The 21048-nt window shown below is 38.7% G+C and overlaps 1 protein-coding gene across 1 annotated transcript in view; it reads left to right on the forward strand.

The window, feature by feature from the left end:
* LOC117369807 (protein sidekick-1-like) overlaps window positions 1-21048 on the forward strand; it is a 261478-nt gene that overhangs the window by 148755 nt on the left and 91675 nt on the right. Inside the window, exon 6 of the mRNA XM_055222923.1 lies at window positions 12172-12305. Within this exon, the coding sequence (XP_055078898.1) occupies window positions 12172-12305 (134 nt within the window). The remainder of the gene's footprint in view (window positions 1-12171; window positions 12306-21048) is intronic.

The raw sequence follows: 21048 nt of genomic DNA on the forward strand, positions 1-21048 counted from the left end.
TCATGAACAAGGCCTCAAGATACTTGAACTCCTCCACTTGAGGCAGTGACTCTCTACCCACCTGAGGTTGAGAACTGTGACCTAGGATTTTCATTTCAGCCGCTTCACACTCGGCTGCAAATCACCCCAGAGCACTTTGCATGTCCTGGCCTGATGAAGCCATCAAGACAAAATCATTTGCAAACAGCAGAGATGAGATCCTGTGGTCCCCAAACCGGCCCCCCATGGCCCCTGACTGCATCTAGAAATGCTGACCATAAAAACAATGAACAAAACCGGTGACAAACAGTAGCCCTAGAGTCCAACATGCACCTCACTTTGCCGGCAACGCAAACACAGCTTCTGCTCTGGTCATACAGGGACCAGACAGCCCTTACCCCATACTCCCAGAGTACCTCCAAAGGATACCAAGAGGGACATGGGCAAATGCTTTCTCCAGATCCAGAAAGCACATGTGGACTTGCTGGGCAGTCTCTCATGAACCCTTGAGCACCCAAGAAAGGGTATAGAGCTGGTCCAATGCTCCGTGGTTGTGACGAAAACCGTACTTCTCCTCCTGGATCCGATGTTCAACTATCGGTCAGATTCTCCTCTCCAGTTCCCTAAACCTTACTGGGAAGGCTAAGGAGTGTGAACACATCCTCCAGTTCCTCTTCTTAAATAGAGGGACCACCACCTCGGTCTCCCAATCCAGAGGTACTGTCCCTGACCGCCACGCAATGTTGCAAAGGCGTGTCAGCCAAGACAGCCTCACAACATCCAGAGTTAAGATACTCAAGACAGATCACATACACCCCCGGCTCCGTGCCTCCGAGGAGCTTCCCAACCACCTCAGTGACTTCAGCCAGGGTGATGGATGAGTCCACCTCCGAGTCCCCAGACGTAACGGTTATATTGAGGAGATCCTCGAAGTAATCGACAGTGTCCCCAGTCAAGCAGGTCTCTACCCGCACTGTAAACGGTGCTGGTGAAGCATTGCTTCCCTCTCCTGAGACATCGGACCATTTGCCAGAATTTCTTTAAGGACAACTGATAGTCCTCCTCCACATCCTCCCCAAACTCCTCCCAGTCCTGAGTTTTTGCCTCTGCAATTGCAAGAGCTGCAGAACTCGTTCTTCAGCTTGACGGCATCCCTTACTTCCAGTGTCCACCAACGGGTTTGGGGATTGCCGCCATGACACGTACCACAGACCTTTCGCATTATATGTATACATACTAAGTTTGTCCAAAATATCGAATATCAGATACTAACTGATACTAAAAACCAGTATTGAAAATAGATACTCAATTTAACAAGTATCAATACTGAAAAAGTAAACATGACAAAATGTAACCTTACTTGAACAGTTTTAGAGTAATTTTGTAATTTATCAACATTGAAAGAAGGCTCTATCATTTTGTGCTGAAAATAACATTCTAAGTGTTTTTTGTCATCATTGTGGTATAGTAATTGGTAAGGAAATCGAGTTTAAAATTTTAGTATCATTGACAACACAAATACACACTACCATTCCACAACCAAATGTTCAAACCTCAGATTAAACTGGTTTTGATTCAGTTTCACAATCCTCCTCTTTCCATAATCAATTTTTCATATATTTTACTCAACTTGTATGCCAACATTTCTGACATTCTGAGCATGTAGCCAGAGTAGCCGACAACGTATAGCAGACAGCGCAGCCCTCTCCACTCGCTGTTTTAATACCTCCACTGTGAAAAGCCCTGCATATGTTTACGGCAGCATTAGCATATGTCTCTGAATCTGAATGTACGAACGAAACTAGCAACACACTCAATGGCCATCACGGGGCCGGGAGTAGTAGCGGTCCTTTACGACGAACAAAACAACTCTTCGACTGCTTAATGCTGCTAATGTGAATTAATGCGCCAAATGATATAACTACACATCTGCCATTGTAATTTGCCGTAGTTTTTGCTCAGTACACTACCTACACTGCATTTATTTCTATAACAGTGAGGGACAGCTTGTATTTAGGATAATGGGCGTTTGAGATGCAGACTTGTAATGGACTTCAACTCCCCTTCTCTCTCTACAGTCTGCGTGAGTGTGTACGCGAGATGCCCAAGGGAATGGTAGTACTCAAGATATTCTTTGGCTAGTTGTGTTATTTCCTTGTAGGGTTGTCAAGTATCGAAAGTCAGATATACTACAACTGAAAAAAACAAAACAAAAAACAAGATATGTATTTGAGCAAGTATCTATTCTAAAAAAGTCACAGCAGGACAGAAATGATTATCTTTAGAATCATCTTGAGCTGTATCAGAAAAAATATAAAACCACATAGACTGGTATACGCCCATGCACCACTATAGAACCTACCTGGACGACAGGGATTACAAAAATGACACATGCATGAATCTTTTGGCTGATAGCACGACTTTAGAACCGCTTATACAGACAGAAAAGTGAAGCAGGGTGGCTCGCCCTCGGACAGCCAATCAATTCTCATCCCCAAAGAGTCGTATAGTGACTCACATGGCTTTCTTACAAGTTTGCAATAAATAAAATGTCAATGGCTGCATACAACACATTTAAAATACACCTGAGGAAGTGGCTTTTTAATAATCAAACCTGTCAGCTGTTCTCAGTAGTGTACTTTTAAATCTCTCTGAATCATAGAGATGCAACGCCATGTTTTCTAATATTGCCTTTGGTTTTCAGGATGACTTTTTAACATCCGATCAAATGAAAAATAGCCATTTAAGCTAACTCTGATGCATTGACATGTGCATTGTCCCTATTAAATAAACTAATAATAAATAAAGACTCTTCTTTATACCCCCAGATCTCGCCCTCCTCTCCTCCTCTACAGTCTAGTTTAGCAGCTCTATTTGTGGGCGGAGATTAGGTGTTTATTTCCACTTTAATGACGGAGCCAGAAGATGCCTGTTGCGGTCAAACTAGAGCGCACCACACTTTGTAATTCCATCCCTGTTTGTAGTGGTCAATATGAGCAGTTTATGCATCGGCAGGCTCCTTTTGATCAGATTCCAGCGGGTCTATTTCACAAGCACTGCGAGTCATCCAATGATATAATGGTTTCATGTACTCCAAAAGCATTTCACCTGTTAAGCTTTTTACACCAAGACTGCATAGTAATAGAAAAGAAAGTACTATGATGTAATGTTGAAAATCACATTCTATTGGCTAAAGAGGCTTTTTTTTTTTTTAATTGTCGGTATATTATCATTCAGTACCAAATCTGTTCCTTAGTATTGAAATCAAGTTTGAAATTTTAGTATCATGACAGCATAGTGAGCATTCATAGTTACTATATAAACCACATTATACAGTTTGTTAATGCAATTTTTGATTAATAAAAATAATCTAAGTGTATTGAAAAGTAAAGACTCAAAATATGACTTCATTGTGCAGATAATTTTCCCTTACAACTAAATAAAATAGCCAAAAGACAAAAGTGAGAGCGAGATCAATTATAATGGATCCTATTTCGTATTACAGGATTAATTCTTATTTTATTCATTACAAACTCATTGTCCACATAAGAGAGAAAGTGATTCAAGCAGCACTGCATAACATGTGTGATTCCATACTATGCAACATTCTCCATGGAGCTCAATGAGGTTTATACCCCTGTGGAAGATTATATTGTATTTCCATGGAAACAAGCAGGAAGAGGCCATTCTCGTAGCCGGGGTGTAGCACAAAATTCTGGGGAAATCATCCTTGGGGGGGTCCACACTCATATTGTCTTATGAAAAATGCACTGGGCCCTGGGTAAACAGTACCTTTTAACCCCCTCCCCCAGCCTGATGCCCCTTCCTCCAGGCAGGTTTGTGGAGATGCAAGCCCAATCACAGTAAGGACACATGTTTTGCTGTGTTTTTCAGTGCAACAAAAACATTCAAAATAAAAAAAAAAGCTTTTATTTCATTTCATTTTTTTAAAGTTACACAGTGGCGCTTTAACTACTGTAAATTGTTATAAATGTAAAGCTTATTGACAATATATGATCAGTGTTTTGTCAGATTAGACTTAAACAGCACTTTTGTGAAAAGACTAAGTTAAAAAGAGCTGCAATTACTTGAAACTATCACCAGCTCCAAAAAAAAATAAAATACAACTTCATCTCTATTACCAAAAACATGAATGAGCCTTTCGTGGTCTTCAACCCCCTAACCGCCATTCAAATATTTAGGTTAGTGGAGTTCGTGAGTAATGACGCAATCTATCCATTTCTACCCATGTATCCAGTGTCACCAAATCCAACAGGCAATGCATTCATGTGGGCAGCTAGCTAAACAGTGGCTAAAGGCTAACGCTAACGGCTGCGAGGGGTTGTGAATGCATCTTCTGTGCTTTCTCAAATGGGGAGAGTGTTTGTGGGAGAGAGGCTGTCAAAGGTACACAGTGTGGACATGCTTTACAGCACAGTCCCCCTGGTGCAGCTCCGCCTCTGGCCTACACTGCAAAAAAGAATATTTATGTTTCTGTAAATAATGGAATCTTGTTGTAAGGTGTTATGACTAGTTTAGTTTATGTTTATTCACTTGAATGAATGAAATTTATTTTGGTTGTTCATATTAAAAATAATAACAATACTAATAATAACTTAAACTACCTTGATCTCACTTTAATATAAGAAAAACACTTCTAAACAAATCTGCAAACATGATTAATATTCTGATTTCAACTAATTGAAACTAATTAAGATATTTTTATTTTAAAGGTACAGTATGTAACTTTCTATAGGCTGCATGTCACCTGCACGATTGCCTGGAAATGGATAGTTAAAATCATACTTCAGAAAAATCAGAACATGGACAAAGATATGTTTTATGCTATACTGTGGAGGGTTCTATTCCTATGGAAACAGGAGAAGGCCCTCCTCCAGGCCAAATAAGAGTCAGGTTTGTGGAGATGCAAGTCCACTCATAGTAAGGATGCATATTTTTAAGTGTAAAAAAAAAACTTTTTTTTTATTTATTTTTTTTTTAAATCATGTTTTTAGTTTAGTCTACTTTTTGATTAAAATGGATTTAAATGTCCATTATGTCAGTGTTCTGTTATCTCCATATAGATGCAATTGTGGTGCTTAGAATGTTCCACATTATAGCATTAAATGTATGTATTTCAAAACAATGTTAATGTATGTTACTTAAGTCACAGAAAAACCTCCTCTCACATGATGTTATGATGCATCAGCTACGTCATTTAACACAGAGTTGACTCAAACTGAACAAAATTTAAAAAACGTACAAAATATATTGTTAAGTAAACTTTTTGACTGGTTTTGAGTTGTATTACCTTAAAACTTGTTAGGTCACTGTACTGTTCAGGTTTACAGTGAAGATGCATAAATTTAACATCATACTGCGGAACATTTTAGACAGTAGAAAAGTTACATAGCGTACCTTTAACCAACTAGGTATATGTTGACACAAGTAAAGTAATCTCATAGTAAATTATTCAAACCGAATCCAATTCCACATTTATTTTCTTGCAGTGATCTGGAGCCACTTTACAGTAGAGTGTCCCTCTCGTGCAGCTCCGCCTCTGGGCCCAAGTGAAAATTAGCATAGACGATATTAACTGCAAAGACATAATTTTTAAAACACAAAATACATAAATTCATAAAAGACTCCAGCTACAACTTTGGGTTAGGGTGGATGGTGAGAGAGTGATAGGAGCAGAGGAGAAAATTGGAATTGGCTGCGCTTCCCTGATGCTAATCTGACTGGGAAATGGGATTTAAAGAGGAAAAGACTGAGGCTGTTTTTATTATTATGGGATAGAAGAGGATGGAGTAAGGCTTATGGATAGATGAGATAATTTCAGTTTTTTAATTTTCCATTTTGCCCGAAGAAGAACACACACACACACACACACACACCGCTGAGCACTTTGTGGAGTCCTCAGCCCTTTACCTTATAGCCTATCTTAAATTTGGTCTGTCATTTTGTGTATCAACATAAATATATTTTTATCCTTATAAAGTTAAATTTGTGTTGCCAGAGTAAAAGCAGCTCTGAGGGTCAAAATGACATCTCTGTGTGCTGTTTGTGTAGTGTACAGTGTGAGTGTAGAGGGCTAAAGGGGAGAGTGATGAGGTGTAGAGGGCTAAAGAGGAGAGTGACGGGGTCTGGAGGGCTAAAGGGGGGAGTGATGGGGTCTGGAGGGCTAAAGAGGAGAGTGACGGGGTCTGGAGGACTAAAGAGGAGAGTGACGGGGTCTGGAGGACTAAAGAGGAGAGTGGCAGGGTCTGGAGGACTAAAGAGGAGAGTGGCAGGGTCTGGAGGGCTAAAGGGGGGAGTGATGGGATCTGGAAGACTAAAGAGGAGAGTGAGTGGGTCTGGAGGACTAAAGAGGAGAGTGACGGGGTCTGGAGGACTAAAGAGGAGAGTGATGGGATCTGGAGGGCTAAAGGGGGGAGTGATGGGGTCTGGAGGACTAAAGGGGGGAGTGATGGGGTCTGGAGGACTAAAGAGGAGAGTGACGGGGTCTGGAGGGCTAAAGGGGAGAGCGATGGGGAGGAGGTGTGGGGTCTGGAGCACTAAAGGGGGGGAGGAGGGTTGTCTGTCTGCATCTAATTAGAAAGTATTTTTATTGTCCATGAACCATGTTGTCAGCATGCTAGTTTTTGAAAGTTGTGAAAAGCGCTTATACACACATTGTGATGAATAGCTAAAATGCTAGGAATGTGTTTGCAAAATGAGGAATATGTTTGGACCACTGCAAACCCTTTGAGATGGACTTCAAATCATACCCTATGTAATATTTTCTGCTTGTCTCCATGGAGATGTTATACCAATGTATTTGTGTAAGTAATCTAAAAGCAGTTAGAAACCAATGAGCTCAAGCATGAAACGGCTTGTTACATAGTTTCACACATTAACACGCTGAACTGGCCTCCTCCTCACATACTCCACTGCAACGATGTCAAGATTATCCACAATATGATCACAGGAACTAAAAACTAAAAACTGTGATCATTGCCGAAGCAAGATTATGTAATTTCTATTCAATCACCTCTGCAAAAAAGTACAATTAAAGTGGAACTAAACATTAAATCAGGGGTTTCCGTTCTTTTTCCTCTGGTGAGTTACCTTTACAAAATGAAAATGCCAGAGAGCTACTTATTTTAGCAGCTGCAAGAAATTGAGTATATTTAAGAGTCACACTAAGCCTTAGACAGGGTACAGTTAGCTGCCTATAAAACACAAACCTTTATCCATTTATTAGTGCACGAAGTTACGCATTAAAATGATACATTGACAATAATAATAGGCATTTGTTTAATCAAATTTTAATTATTCAGCAATTCAGAAATACCTTGGCGAGCTACTTGGAAGGAGGTGGAGATCTATTGGTAACTCCCAAGCTACAGGTTGGAGACCCCTGTACTAAATTCACTTTTTTACTACTGAAATGTGTACGTGGGGTTTAAATAGTATTGGCTACTGTTCCTAGTCTTTTTTTTGGGCAATTTTAGCACAAACTAGGTCAGTTTGCTTGCAGCTTTATGTCCAAAAACACCTAAATTTAAGTGTGTGCTGGCTCCAGTGGTCTATGCAATTTCAGGTAGTTGGTGACAGCACAAAAGACTGCCCTGATTACAGCTAGGCTTGTCTGATTATAAACACATCGCTACAGGAAGAAGTGTGGATACCTGTTAGACCGATCCCACAGTTCCGTATGAACAACTCGTAGTCTTAGTCTTAATCTTCTGTCATATAGTTAAAGATACACTATGTATGATGCACTTTGGGGCGGTAGTGTAGTTATCACCAAGTAACCCAAATCACAGCATTACCACATTGAAAGAACACATTTCACCACTCATCCAAGTAGCTTCTTCAGTTCTGACAGTCACTCTCTTAAATATCTGTCTGAAGCAAGGAGCTACCAGCACTGAAACGAACACAACTTATTTGTTTACAGCAAAGAGCTACTAAGTTAATTGAACTACCCTAAGGTGTGAACTGGCACAATAACTACCACATTGCTGTTTTGTGTCCACCATGCTCTGAAATATATTTATTTTGGAAACGAAAATTAATGGGAATTTTGCACTGGCTCCCTTCTCAGTGAAATAAAAAAAATGATCATGTAGAGGGGATTGTAATGAACATTTTAAGGTCAAAATGACAAGCCTGACAGCAGCAGTTACGGAGTGAATATGCTGACTTGAAACGAGGCAGTTAGCTATGTCCATTTATATATACAGTCTATGCTCTCAACTAATCATCCAGTCTTTTTTGCTTCTTTTCTTTCTTTTTCTTTATTTATACAGGGGAATCCAATGAGAGCACTTGGGCTTTCTTTTTCATGGGAGCCATTTTATCTTCACACCCATCCTCCTGTCTGTTTAACTCTCCTGATTCAAAATGACTTGCCGGTTATAGGAAACAAAATTGGTAACAATTAAAAGAATTGGATCCTTTAAAGTTGTGTTATTCAATTATAGACGAAGGCAGTCCGATAGGAGAGTATAGCTACAATGTTTGCTATAGTCTCATCCGTGTGTGTCGCCTGAGGGGGAGCAGTCAGTGCATATCGCTGCTGCACGCAAACATCTGCCGCGTCGCAATTTGGGTTGTCTTTAATTAAAAAGACTCAATTAAATAGAAATTGCAACCAACTGACGACTGAGGCTTATTAGATTTATCCCACTCCATCCAATATGTGCTTTTTAAGCCTGTGTGCGCGGTGGAGATGCTATCCGGCTTTGCTAACGTCAAACTTTACTTTCTTCGACTGTTCCTGCTTGGTTTTGCTCAGTGTAAATGCAATGGGGTGGTTGGGTCTGGAGGACTAAAGAGGAGAGCAAGGGGTGAGGCAAAGCTCAAGAGTGGAGCGTGAAGGAGGAATGGGGTGTGGTCTAGAGGACTAAAGGGGAGAGTGACGGTGTGAGGTTCGGAGGACTAACGTGGAGAGTGAAGGAGAGGAGAAGCAGGGTTTGGAGGAATAAATGGGAGAATGGGGGGGGGGGCAGAGTGTGGAGGACTAAAGAGGAGAGGGATGGGGAGGAGAGGTGGGGTTTGGAGGAGTAAAGGGGAGAGTGAGGGGGGAGGAGGGGTGGGGTCTGGAGGGGAGAGTTTGGATTCTTTGAGGGAGCCTGACTGAGGCCTGATCCATATCTGTACTCAGTCCTGGTCCAGATTTCCTTGTTCTGGTTTGGTTAAAATGCAGTGGCATAATGTGTAGTGTATTTTTATTACCTTAAGTTATTTAATTTCTAGTTTATTCTAGTTTTAATTTAGGTGAGCCTTTCGAGACAAAAACACAAATTACTGAGTGATTACTGAGTGAGCACTTATGAGTTAAAACGAGTCGATGAGCTGAGACAAAATAATGAAAGACGACTCAGTAGCGCCACCTCAAACTTTGATTTTCATGGGGCCAATGGAAGCCCGACCCAGAAAAAAATCTGAAACTCCTTTTAAAGTTTTTTTTTTTTTTTTAAGTTTAAAAATATACTTTCTGATTGGAAACTATGACATCACACTAGGCAATTCCATGATTGTTACTAACAACTATGACACTGTACACTACCAAAAAATATTATTTGAGAATAAAAGTATTAAGAAAACCCACACATTTATTTAGTTGTAATCATATTTTAAGTGTCAAAAATTATGTATTTTTTAAAATTTGGATGGAATTCTCCCGAGCCTTATGTCATCAATACTCTCTACTTCCTGTCACTTTCAACTTTGCCTCACAAACAGGTTCTTGATTGCTGCAAAACTATCATTAATATGTGCAGGTATTATTCCTCTTGTACATATAAATAAACAAATTAAGTCAAAAGTAGAGAATCATCAAAACCTGTCATACACACTTTAGCAGTAAACAAAAACAAAACTTCAAGTGGTACTTTTGAGGTGCCCACATCATTTCACACAGTTATAAACCAAAAAGTCAATATTATATTTTCTACTCCATCTATAGTGGACAAGCCCTGGCTCTTTTGAGTGCTCTTGTGGAATCACGTTTTCGACCCTCCTCTCCTCTGCTCTTCTGGTTCGCCTGATGGCTTCCAATTTTAGCTTGTTTGTGCTTTTAGTTTTTATGTACAGTGACACGGGATAAATAACGTAGCAGCCGGGAGCTCGACCAGGCCCTAAAACATGTCACTTCCTCTGCCTTTTATCCACCTGGGTATTTTTAGGCTCCGAGTGCTGTGTTCACCGTTTTTATGTGAACTGTTGTGTGTACAGCCCATATGGAGATGACATCTTTAAATAATGCACGTGTTAATAAGTCATGTTTTATTTTTTGTTTTGATAGGAACATGGCGGTGCATCTGACCACTTTGCTGACCACATTTTTAAACAAAGTAGTGTTTTCTGATCCAAGTGCTCCTTTTGCAAGTTTTAAAAATATCGCTTTACGGCAGATGTTCCACAGTATAGCATAAAATGTATCTATTGGTGGTTTTCAGATGCTGGTGTGGCAACGTCATACTCCCAGATGGGGGGGGGGCAACAGACATTTATTTCTATTGCATTTACCATTGATATATCAAAAAGGTAAATTCCCAAATATTTTATCAGATTATTATTATTATTATTAGTGACTAAACCTTACAACTCTCTGTATCACTACACAATTTAGCATTTTAGCTGTATTTAAACCCACAATAAAATAAAATAATTATCATCTTTCTGTGTGTAACCTTTCCAATCCACCTGCTGCAATCCATGGACATAGATAAGTTTAATGCCATACTGTGGAGCATTCCAAATCCATAACATCCATGGAAACAAGCATGTGGCGGCAGACCCTCAACCAGAAAAATGTGTGTGTGTGTGTGTGTGTGTGTGTCTGTGTGTATAGCGGAATGTTCAGCTCTTACCATAGTAACACAATGCAAAACTCTGCCAAAAAGTTTCAGGGAAAAAAAAAAGTACTGAACAGATTTAAAAAAACACATTTTCTGGAGCCTGTGATTTTCAACAAAAAGGTGAGAGTGGCCAACAAAAAAAACTGCTGGATAATGCTAGCTAGCTTGTGACTGTAATTTTATCTGTAAGAGATTTTTTAGAAGCACAAATCATCTCACCTGGAGTTTCAACCAAGTCACCTCTTATGGCTCAGAGTCTAACAAGCCTCAGATAAATCAGTGCCACGTATGAATACACAGTTTAGTTGTGAAAAAAGTGTATTTATTGTTTAGTTCCACTATATAAGCATGTGCCACAACTGCCAGAGTGTTTTACCATCACGGTAATGTTAGCAACAACTAACATGCTAACAGCTAGTTGCAGGTTCACAGATGATAAAAAAAAACCCACATAATTGCCTCCGGAGAGAATCCAGAGTAATTTTGACCATAAGAGCTGCTTTTGCAATATATCTATACTGGGGGGAAACTAATTCATCTTTATTACATAAAAAAAGAATGGGTTCAGCTTCTTAAAGATATCTAAAGCGTAATCCTAAAAGATTTGTTTAAGAGCTCTTCTGTCTGAGCCGACCAAGTCTATGAGAATTTAGAGGCTAAGAGCTAATCTGCCTTTAGAATGATCCCTGTGTTTACATTGGTTTTCATCAGTCTGGGACTAGCGTGCGTGGTTATCCTTAAATAAAAGGAGTCTGAAAAAATAGCTCATGTTACGCCCTGTCCCCAAGCCTGATTCAAAAACGTATGAGAAAATGTCAGACTTAGAAATCAAAGTACATTTATTTATCAGTGCAGTATGTGACTTTCTGGAGACTGCACATCACCTGCACGATTCCATGGAAATAGAGACTTAAAACCATACTTCTCCATAGACATAGATACTGTGGAGTAGTATAGCCAAAGGTACAACATTTCCATGGAAATAAGCCGGAGAATACCCCCTTTCAGGCCAAATAAGAGTCAGATTTGTGGAGATGCAAGCCCGCTCACTGTAAGGCTGCATCCTTTTCCACATTTTCAAGTTACAGGTCAGGAAACCCCACTAAAAATAAGAATGAATGGTTTCCAATGTAGTTTGGAGCAATTAAAACACCTGCAATTGAATAAAAGCAAAACAGGTATGTTTAATGCTATACTGCGGCGCATCCCAGTCTCTCTTCTTGGAACAACAACAAAAATAAAGTTCATACAAAGCCCAATCCCGGCTGCAATGCACAACTTAAGTACATTGAAACAGAATCACTTGTGAATAATGACTTTCTTTGTCTCCCTTCTATAGAGCAATCACACTGGACAATCAGCTGGTCGTCCTGGCAACCACGGCGGCAGATGCAGGTCGATACCATGCTGACGCGGTAAACGAACTCACGGGAGAGTCTGTGACCAGCCCCGCCATCTACGTCAGCATATCAGGCAAGAAACTTTTCTACCATGGTTGAAGCCTCAAAGCACTTTATGTTTAGCATATTTAAAAATGTAATAAAATTAAAATATCAATAGATTATAATAGATGAATTGTTATTAAATCATTAAAGGTGCAAAATTAAAATGATTAAAGGTGCAAAATTATTATTAGGTAATAATTTTAAGAGCAGAGAGTTAAAATTTCTAAATTTTAAAAATCACCTTTTAAATATTCAGCACACATATTTTAAGCCTTCATATTCAACGGTCAAAATTCAGAGTGTAAAAAAAGAAATAAAAAATTTAAAAGTGTAAAATTTTGCAGCAAAGATCCAAGATCCCAAGGCATAAGCCATCGATCTTAAGTAAGTACTTAGTAACAACCAGGAAGTGCTGTAGGGAACCAGTCTGATGTCAGAATCAACCCACTCAAAACCTCATCTCTCGAAAATGTTTACACTCTGAAATTTGACAGTTAAATCTGAGGGCTTGAAAATATATGCGTTTAAAATTTAACATGTTACTTTTTTATTTAGAATTTTTAAACACATTGAAATATTATATTTAATAATTCAGAAACTGAAATTTTGAATAAAGTCAATCAAACATGTTTTTTCAAAAGTTCAAAATTTAAAATTGATAAATTCAATTGCATTTCAAATTTTGCCAAATAAACTTTGTATTTGCAAATTTGGGAATTCATTTTATTATAGGGTTTTCTAAAATGTCCATTGTTTCATATCTGTTGAAATATGCATGCTTTGGGTACAGGGCTACAGTCCTGTAGATATACATACACTGCATAAGTTAACATTTGAGTTAAAATGACTTTTGTGTAGTTTTCAGTTAAGACAAATAGCAATACTGGCCTGACCTTGAATGCTGGTCTTATGTCACTGGCAGGTACTTCTGCGTGAAATAAAAAAAAAAAAAAGATATGTGATCTGATTTGAAACAGACAAAAAACAACAAAAAAACCAAATCAAGATGAAGTCGGTTAACTCATTTGGATAATGCTTTTTACAGTGTATGCTTTTCTGTGGTGCCTTTAAACTTTTCCTATTGACTTTGCTCCTCCTTGTGCTGGTGGTGGCTTCTATGTTTGTATGTCTATTATGTGTGGAGACTGGGGAACAGACTTTAGTTACTTTATTGATAATAGGAATAGTGGTAATAAACTGTTACGTTTATTACATTAGACCAGAGCTAAACCAGGGCCTACATCTACATTAGGAGTTGAACTGGGCTGAAACCAGGACTTAACCAGAATAAGTGTGAACTCTTCTTTTTTCGTTTTGATACACACAAACCACGCGTGTCTCTGATCGGTTAATCCACCTGTCAGTCGAGCCCATCTGAACTCATGAGTGGTTTAACAGTGACTTGTATTGGAGAAGTGTGTGTTCCGGATCCTAGAAAATATTTGCCATCATCATATGAAAACTAAACAATGGGTAGGGTTTGATAATGTAATGTATTTTTATTTATTTAGCACTTGTTAAAGTTCATAGAAGCAGGTTTGAAACTAACAGCCAAACAATAAAAAAAAATGCATGTGTATGAACAGTTGTTATCATGAAGATTACAATACAACACATTTTTTTCCTCACACTACATTATCACTTTAATAAAGCCAAATATCATGGCCACTTAAACTGTCATCAACTTCAAGGAGTATTATGCAAACAGATTTTTTTTTTTTTTGCTTTCTACCATGTTACATTGTTCCCTCATCAAAAACATGCCTGAAGAGGTTTTAGATGTCGTCCATGCATGTTTCAGGAACTTTGCGATCCTTTCTGAACCCCATTCGAACCCTCCTTACAGTTCGCTCTAAGATTCTGTTCAATTCTCAACCGCAAATCTACGTCATCCACGATCCCACACGACAATTCTCCATAAATATACAAAAGCATGAAACAAAACTGCACACAGCAACTTTACAAACTTGATACAATGTACAGGAGTTTCATTAAGAGGATATGTGCCGACTGTGCTGTGATAGGGCTCTGAAGGGGGAGTGAGTTAACATGGGGAGCAAAGGGATGGGAGGTTTTGGACCATGATGCTGAATTTTGATCACTGTAACGGTCACATGGTGTATAGACAAGGATTGATACTAAATAATCACATTCACAGGACGGAAATGAACCTTTACAGAATAGCAAAAAAAAAGTGCAAAGATATAAGGGATTACAAAGATATAAGGCAACATGAAATAAAAGAAAGTACAACTATTTAATGTTGAAAATAGCATTCTATTGTCCAAAAAAATTGTGTTTTTATTATCATTGGTACAGAGGATCGAGTCTATTCCTTAGAATCGAAAGCAAGTTTTAAATTCTAGTCTGGTGACAATCCTACCATAGACTTTGATTGGACTCCATTTAAAAGGCAGTGTGCTTTGGCAAACGCACATAGATAAAGTGTAGTAGTTTGTCGTAAGTGTCCCGCAGAGTGATCCCCGGGTGAGCTTTAAGAACTTAAATGGCAGTTAGCAATTGGTTTTCTGTCTGTGAAGGGCTGCGTGCCCATTGTGATACTGTTGTGGGGCTTTTCATACAAATAAATAAATAAATAAATACAAATGAATAAATAATAACTATCATTAATAAAAAATAAATAAATAAATAAATAAAATATATTTTTTGTGTGTAATCTAGACTAAACTACAAAAATATGTCCACTGTAAAAATGTAATGAGTATATTTTGAGATATTTTTCTGGATTCTGAATTTAAAAGTGCACTTTGCAACTGGTGGAGAGTCAGGCCCCTGCTTGTCTCCTTTTGCTTTGTATTAAGTGTTCCAAAAGTATTGCCTTAAACTTACTTATCCCCATGGAGACAAGTAGACAGACAAATTACTGGTCAGATCTGTGGAGAGGTAACCCTGCTCATAGTGAATGTTTTATAAAGGTAGTTTTGAGCAATAAAAACACCTGTAGTTCTGTAAATGCATGACAGGTAATGTTAATGCCTTGGAACATTCAGCAGTCAAGGAAAAGCAGGTGTGCAGACTTTATCCCCCAGAAAAGTTACATTGTGCGCCTTTAACATATTTTTCTAGTTTTTTATGGTGATGTGTTTGAGATGTTAATAATCAAATCATTATTTCACACAATTGAAATACTCAAATTTCATGCTAAAAAATGCTACTACTTCTCAAATCGCTACTGAGCTTCTCAAATTGCTACATGGCTATTTTTTTTCTGCCAAAAAAATAATAAATAAATAATAATAATAAATAAATATAAAAATTCTAAAACATATTTGCTTTTACTATTTTATTCTGTCCTACTGTAATATAAGGGACCATTTCTATTTGCTAGCTCTCGTATCCTCTCCAAAGGTCAACTAAACAGTGTTATCTAAACATTTTTATGGCAGTGAATAATTCATTTCCGTAACTCCAGGGTAAAAATAGCACTTCGTGAAAATCTTAAAGCTGAAAACATTCTATTTTATTATATTTCTATTGTAAAACAGGGCTGTTCAGGTTCATTTCTGAGCCAGATATATTTATTTCATAACATATTTAGATCACCATGTTACCTTTTATTGTTCTGAAAACGCTTTAGTCGCCAAAACAATTTAATAAGTTTCAGTTGATGCTCTGTGTCTCCCCTCCTCTTGCTCCTCGCGCTCCCCCTTCAGAGCACTTTCACAACACAATCAGTATGCATAGTGCTAATAAAACCAATGCACATCTCTTCAAGTTTGCCAAGTTGTAGTGTATTGTTTTGCATTATGCTTTGGGATGTGGAAATTGACATGTGGGAGCATAGGAGACGTAGGCATGTGGACTAAGTACAGGCTTGTGCTGCTCAGCATAAGGAGTGTTCATTTAGGGCCCAGGAGAGATCGTTAGATTACTTGAACATGCATGGATGACATAGATAAAATATAAAACCACTTCAGGCATGTTTTAGAGGGAAAGATATTATAACATGAGCTCCAAAAAGTCAATTGTGCATAGTACCCCCTCTTTAATATAAATATTAAATAATTAAGGACCTAGAACCAGCCCTAGTGGAACACAATGGACCAATTTGCACTGCCTTTGCGCCCTTGAGCAAGATACTACCCATCTTGCCCATGAACGAATGTGGTTTGTGTGCATGCGTGATTGGTGGTGTTGGGAAGGGCTTTTTGTGCCACATTGGCAGCCGTGTCTTTGACAGTCCACCCAGGGCAGATGAGGTTACAAGTAGCTCAGAGTATAAGGCATGACTCAATAATGTAATGTCAAGTCACTTTTGAGTATTAGAAACATACACTACTATTGTATTATTATTAAATGTAAACTTTTTTTATTCTGTAAATGTCCTCTTAATTGGTGGGATTCAGAGGACTTAAAAACATGAGAATCTCTGGTTAAGTTAAAAGGTTAAGGTCTAATACCATCACCTTCACCAACCCTCATTGCCACTGGGGCACGTGGGTGACAACAGTGCGGCCTATGGGGTTGTACAAACAGACAAATGGAATCATTATGAAATAATGAGCAGGAAACCTTCCATAACTTGGGACAACCTTGACATGCACTATAAGAATGTCTGAAACTTATGACATTTGTGATAGTGCTGAGATGACTGACAGCTGACTTGATTGACATGGTGAATTTGAAAGGTCAAATGCTGCAGGACAGAACTTGCTTATTCTCCACAGAGAATCATATGCAGTATTTATCTATTGAGTTGTTTTATTGTTGGAGTGGATATGAGATTTCACTTCCATAATAAGACTGGTTGTCATAAATATGTAATTGGATCAATGTAGAATCCTTAAGGACTTTGTCACTTGTATAAATGATCAGCTTCTCTTGTTAAAATACCAAAAATAGTTCCAGGAATTGACTCTGTGTAAAAGAAAGTTGTGTTAATTATTTAAACTTAGCATAAGCATCATTTGTAAAGTCTTTAACATACTGTTAGTGAGTTGTCTGTGAGTATCAGCGTCCACTGCGTGATCTCTAAGCATATAATATAGGCATGACTAGGAAAAACCCCATGGCGTTTTAACAGGGGCATAAGGGGCACAATTACACTTGTAGTGACTGGAGCTAGCTAGGCTAAAGTGTATGAAGTATCATAATGTTGTAGCTGCATTAACTCACAGCTGCTGCCAGTCAGAGCAGAGTTGATTGACAGTTCATCAGTAGTGACCGAAACTGTATTATTAGCCTTTCATATAATAAATTACGTTCACAGCTCATGTTTCACCACTATTACAAAAATGGACTTGGACTTAACACTTGGCCGTTTCGATGCTCTGGTCAGAACTCAGACTAAAGATGAGAAGAGAAGAGAGAAGTATGCTTGGCGTACCTGGAAAAAAAGTTTGCTCAAAATTGACAAAATAAAGGAAATAAGTAACAGCTGGTGGAGTTTATATTCACAGAACCATCTGTTTTGAACTTGTTTGAAACATCCACTCATTTTTGGCAGAACTGGAAATGGTCTCAAACAAGATGCCCATACCCCAATTTTTCACCACATCCACTGCACTAAATAATTTCCAGTGGTTCATTCTTGAAATTGACATTGAAATCATGAGTCTTGAACCTTACTCTGAAATTCTCCTGAATTAAAAAAATAAATAAATAAATATTCGTATGTGGATGTCTTGTCAACTGTTGTTTGAAAACTACCTGTTTTATAAGAGTAAATTTAAAAAAAAAATCTAAAAATATCAACAAAATGAAAAAGCTGTCATAATTTTGTAAGGATACACTTGGACTTGGAGCATGGACACATTTTCAATACCACCCTCCAGGGGGCGCTCATGAAATTGAAGCTCTGCTACTATGGACAGTGTTGGAAGTAACTGAATACATGTACCAAAATTGTAATGTTTTGATTAAAGGAACACCTTTACTACATATGTTTGAAAATGATGCAAACTTTTTTTAAGCTTTTACCATGTTATAATGGTGTTCCCTCATCAAAAACATACCTGGTTTTAGTTGTTGTAGATGTCGTCCATGCTTGAGTATGAGATGTTTGAGTAATTTTCAATCTCTTCCGGGCCCTGTTAGAATCCTCCTTAAGGTTAGCAGTACGAGCCTGTACAAGACTCAGCAAACCCCACAAAGCCTATGCCACTCATGCTTCCGCACGGCCATTTTGAATAAATATACAAACACATGATACAAAACAATCCACTACGACTCCACAAACCTGAAGCAATGCACAGTAGTTTCATTAGCGGGATGCACACTGATTCTGTTCTGACAGTGCTCTGAAGGGACAGTGACTGAGCATGGAGAGCAAAGGAAGTTCGGACTCAGAGCATCAAAAATGAAAGTGAAACTAATTGCACGTTTTAATATGCTGTTTTTGGTGAGCATTACACTAGCATCATAATTAATCCATAGAAGTGTAATACCCTGTCTTTAATGGGCTTTTGGATACAATGGGTGATTTTCTATATCAATTTAGTGTAAAGATTGAACTATGTAATGATTATCTTCAATTTTTATTTAACACTCCACATAAAGGAAATACGAGGAGGTATTTTACTACTATGGGGTATTAACTGCCAGCACATAACATACTTAGATTATCATCATACCTTTTATTGTTTTGAAAATACTATGTTCGAAAACAAAATAACATGTTTTGTAAGTTTCACTTTCGTTTTTGACGTTCTGAGTCTCCCCTCCCTTTGCTCTCCACGCTAAGTCACTCTCCCTTCAGAGAACTATCACAACACAGTCAGTGTGCATACAAGTGCATATTGCTTCAGGTTTGTCAAGTTGTTGTGTACAGTTTTGTATTATGATTTTGTATATGGAGAATTGTAATGTAAGAGCATGGGTGATGTGGCTTGTGGGCTGAGCATTGGACAGAATTTTAGAGCTAAGTGTAAGGAGGGTTTGAATTGGGAGAGGTCGCTCAGTTCCTGAAACATGCATGGATTACATCTGAAACCTCTTCAGGTGTGTTTTTGACATGGTAGAAGGCTCAGACAGTCACATTTGGATAATACCCCGTCTTTAAGTAGTAAGTTTAGCTAATCGCAGAACCATCTGTTTTGACCTTGTGTAAAACATCCATGTATTTTTGGCAGAACTGGAAATGTTCTCATACAACTTGTCCACCTTCAGATTTCCACCATATTCACTCCACTAAAGAAATGCCAGCAGTTCATTCGTGGTCCGTCTGAGCGCGCAGTAAAAGGTCTGTGTCAGTCGCACTAGAGGAGAGGAGGAGATTGACAGGATAAATTGGAGCAGTGAGGGCTTGAGGTGAACTCCGGGTTTAGACGGGAGACAGACAGGCAGCAGACAGCAGAGAAATGCGCTTAAATGGGACTCCGATAGATGGACAGTTACCAGACTAGTGGAGTTGGTTTGGTTTTGTGTAATTCCTTTAAGGGATTGTAGCTTTTTTTCTAATTCAGGAAAACTTATGTTGCAAAAGAAAAAAAAGCTTGCCAATTTTAATGCTAAAATCCAGTTGGTTAAAATCGAAAAGGACTCTCTCTGATTTGAATCCTCATTACCTAAAGCCCAGCACCTGCAGCTAATGATTCAATTTCAACTGAGCATTGACATATTCATTAGGGCTGTAGGCCTTTAGTTGTTTAGTCTTTTAATTGGCAGATAGAGTCTTAGACCACTTTCACACTGCCACTAGTTGGGGCGACGTAGAAGACCATTCAGTCAGAGAGTGGTACGCTTGGGGCAGTGTGAACCCAGCAGTCTCACTCGACACTCGGTCCGAGAGCGCTTGAAACAGCAGGTTCTTGGAGCTGCGCCACTTACGCTCTGAATCGAAGCGAGTGTGGTTTGAATGCGGCTGACCTCGGGCTGACCTACGCTGCCCGCTGTGACAGTAAAAGTGCTTTGAATTGGGGAAATAGTGCTCAGCTCACGTATATTTATATGAATAGGCACTGCAGAGCTGCTTTTTGGCAAATTTGTCTGATGAGACCATTTGGATCAACTTAATATCAGCTGTCTCTTCCTTCCCCTGTCTGCATAGGTGAGCCTTAGTCTGTCTGTGTATCACTCAAAAAGGCCACCACTATAGGGGAAGCGAGCGTGTGCATGCGTATTCACAGGGCTCTGTCTCTTGAAGCGCATTGTCATAGAAATAAGTTTGCCGATCAGCTGGCGGACTCTCATGTGGCTTATAGTGTGTGTTTGAGTTGAATGATGGATGGTGTGTGTGAACAAGGCCGACCCAAAAGTAAAGTAAACAGAATTAAATCGAGTAGGCACTGGGGTTGCTCCACAGAGCACACTAATCTGTGTGAAAACCACCTTAGTCGGTCAAAATTTGTATTAGGCAACTAATTTTATTTAGTTTATAAAGATATATGGGACAACAGCAGAAAGGAGAAGTTAAGGTGTGAGTGAATCAGCTAAAGATTTGGTATTTTGGGGTACTCATGCGTAAAAAGGCAGATTAAATTCACGAATCATAAATTTAATCTGTTTTACATAAAAACATGCATTGTATTTCTCAGTATTTTTGCATAAATAGTTGTTTTTGCATAAGCTCCTGTGCAGGTGTAGTCTTGCGAGTGCAGTTTGGGTCAGATACATAGAGATATGTAATATTTTTTAGAGCACTTGCCACGCCTCCTTTTTAGTTGACTAATCGATCGGTCTTTAGTCGACCAAGAATTTCTTCTAATACAGCCCTATTGGACACATACAAGGAAAAACTTGCATGTGTCTTCATATTCAGGCTGAGGCACTAACAACCCGGGTTCAGCTGTGATTGTACTTCCTTTTTGATG

Source organism: Periophthalmus magnuspinnatus, chromosome 1 (assembly GCF_009829125.3).
Source record: "Periophthalmus magnuspinnatus isolate fPerMag1 chromosome 1, fPerMag1.2.pri, whole genome shotgun sequence".
Lineage (NCBI taxonomy): Eukaryota > Metazoa > Chordata > Actinopteri > Gobiiformes > Gobiidae > Periophthalmus > Periophthalmus magnuspinnatus.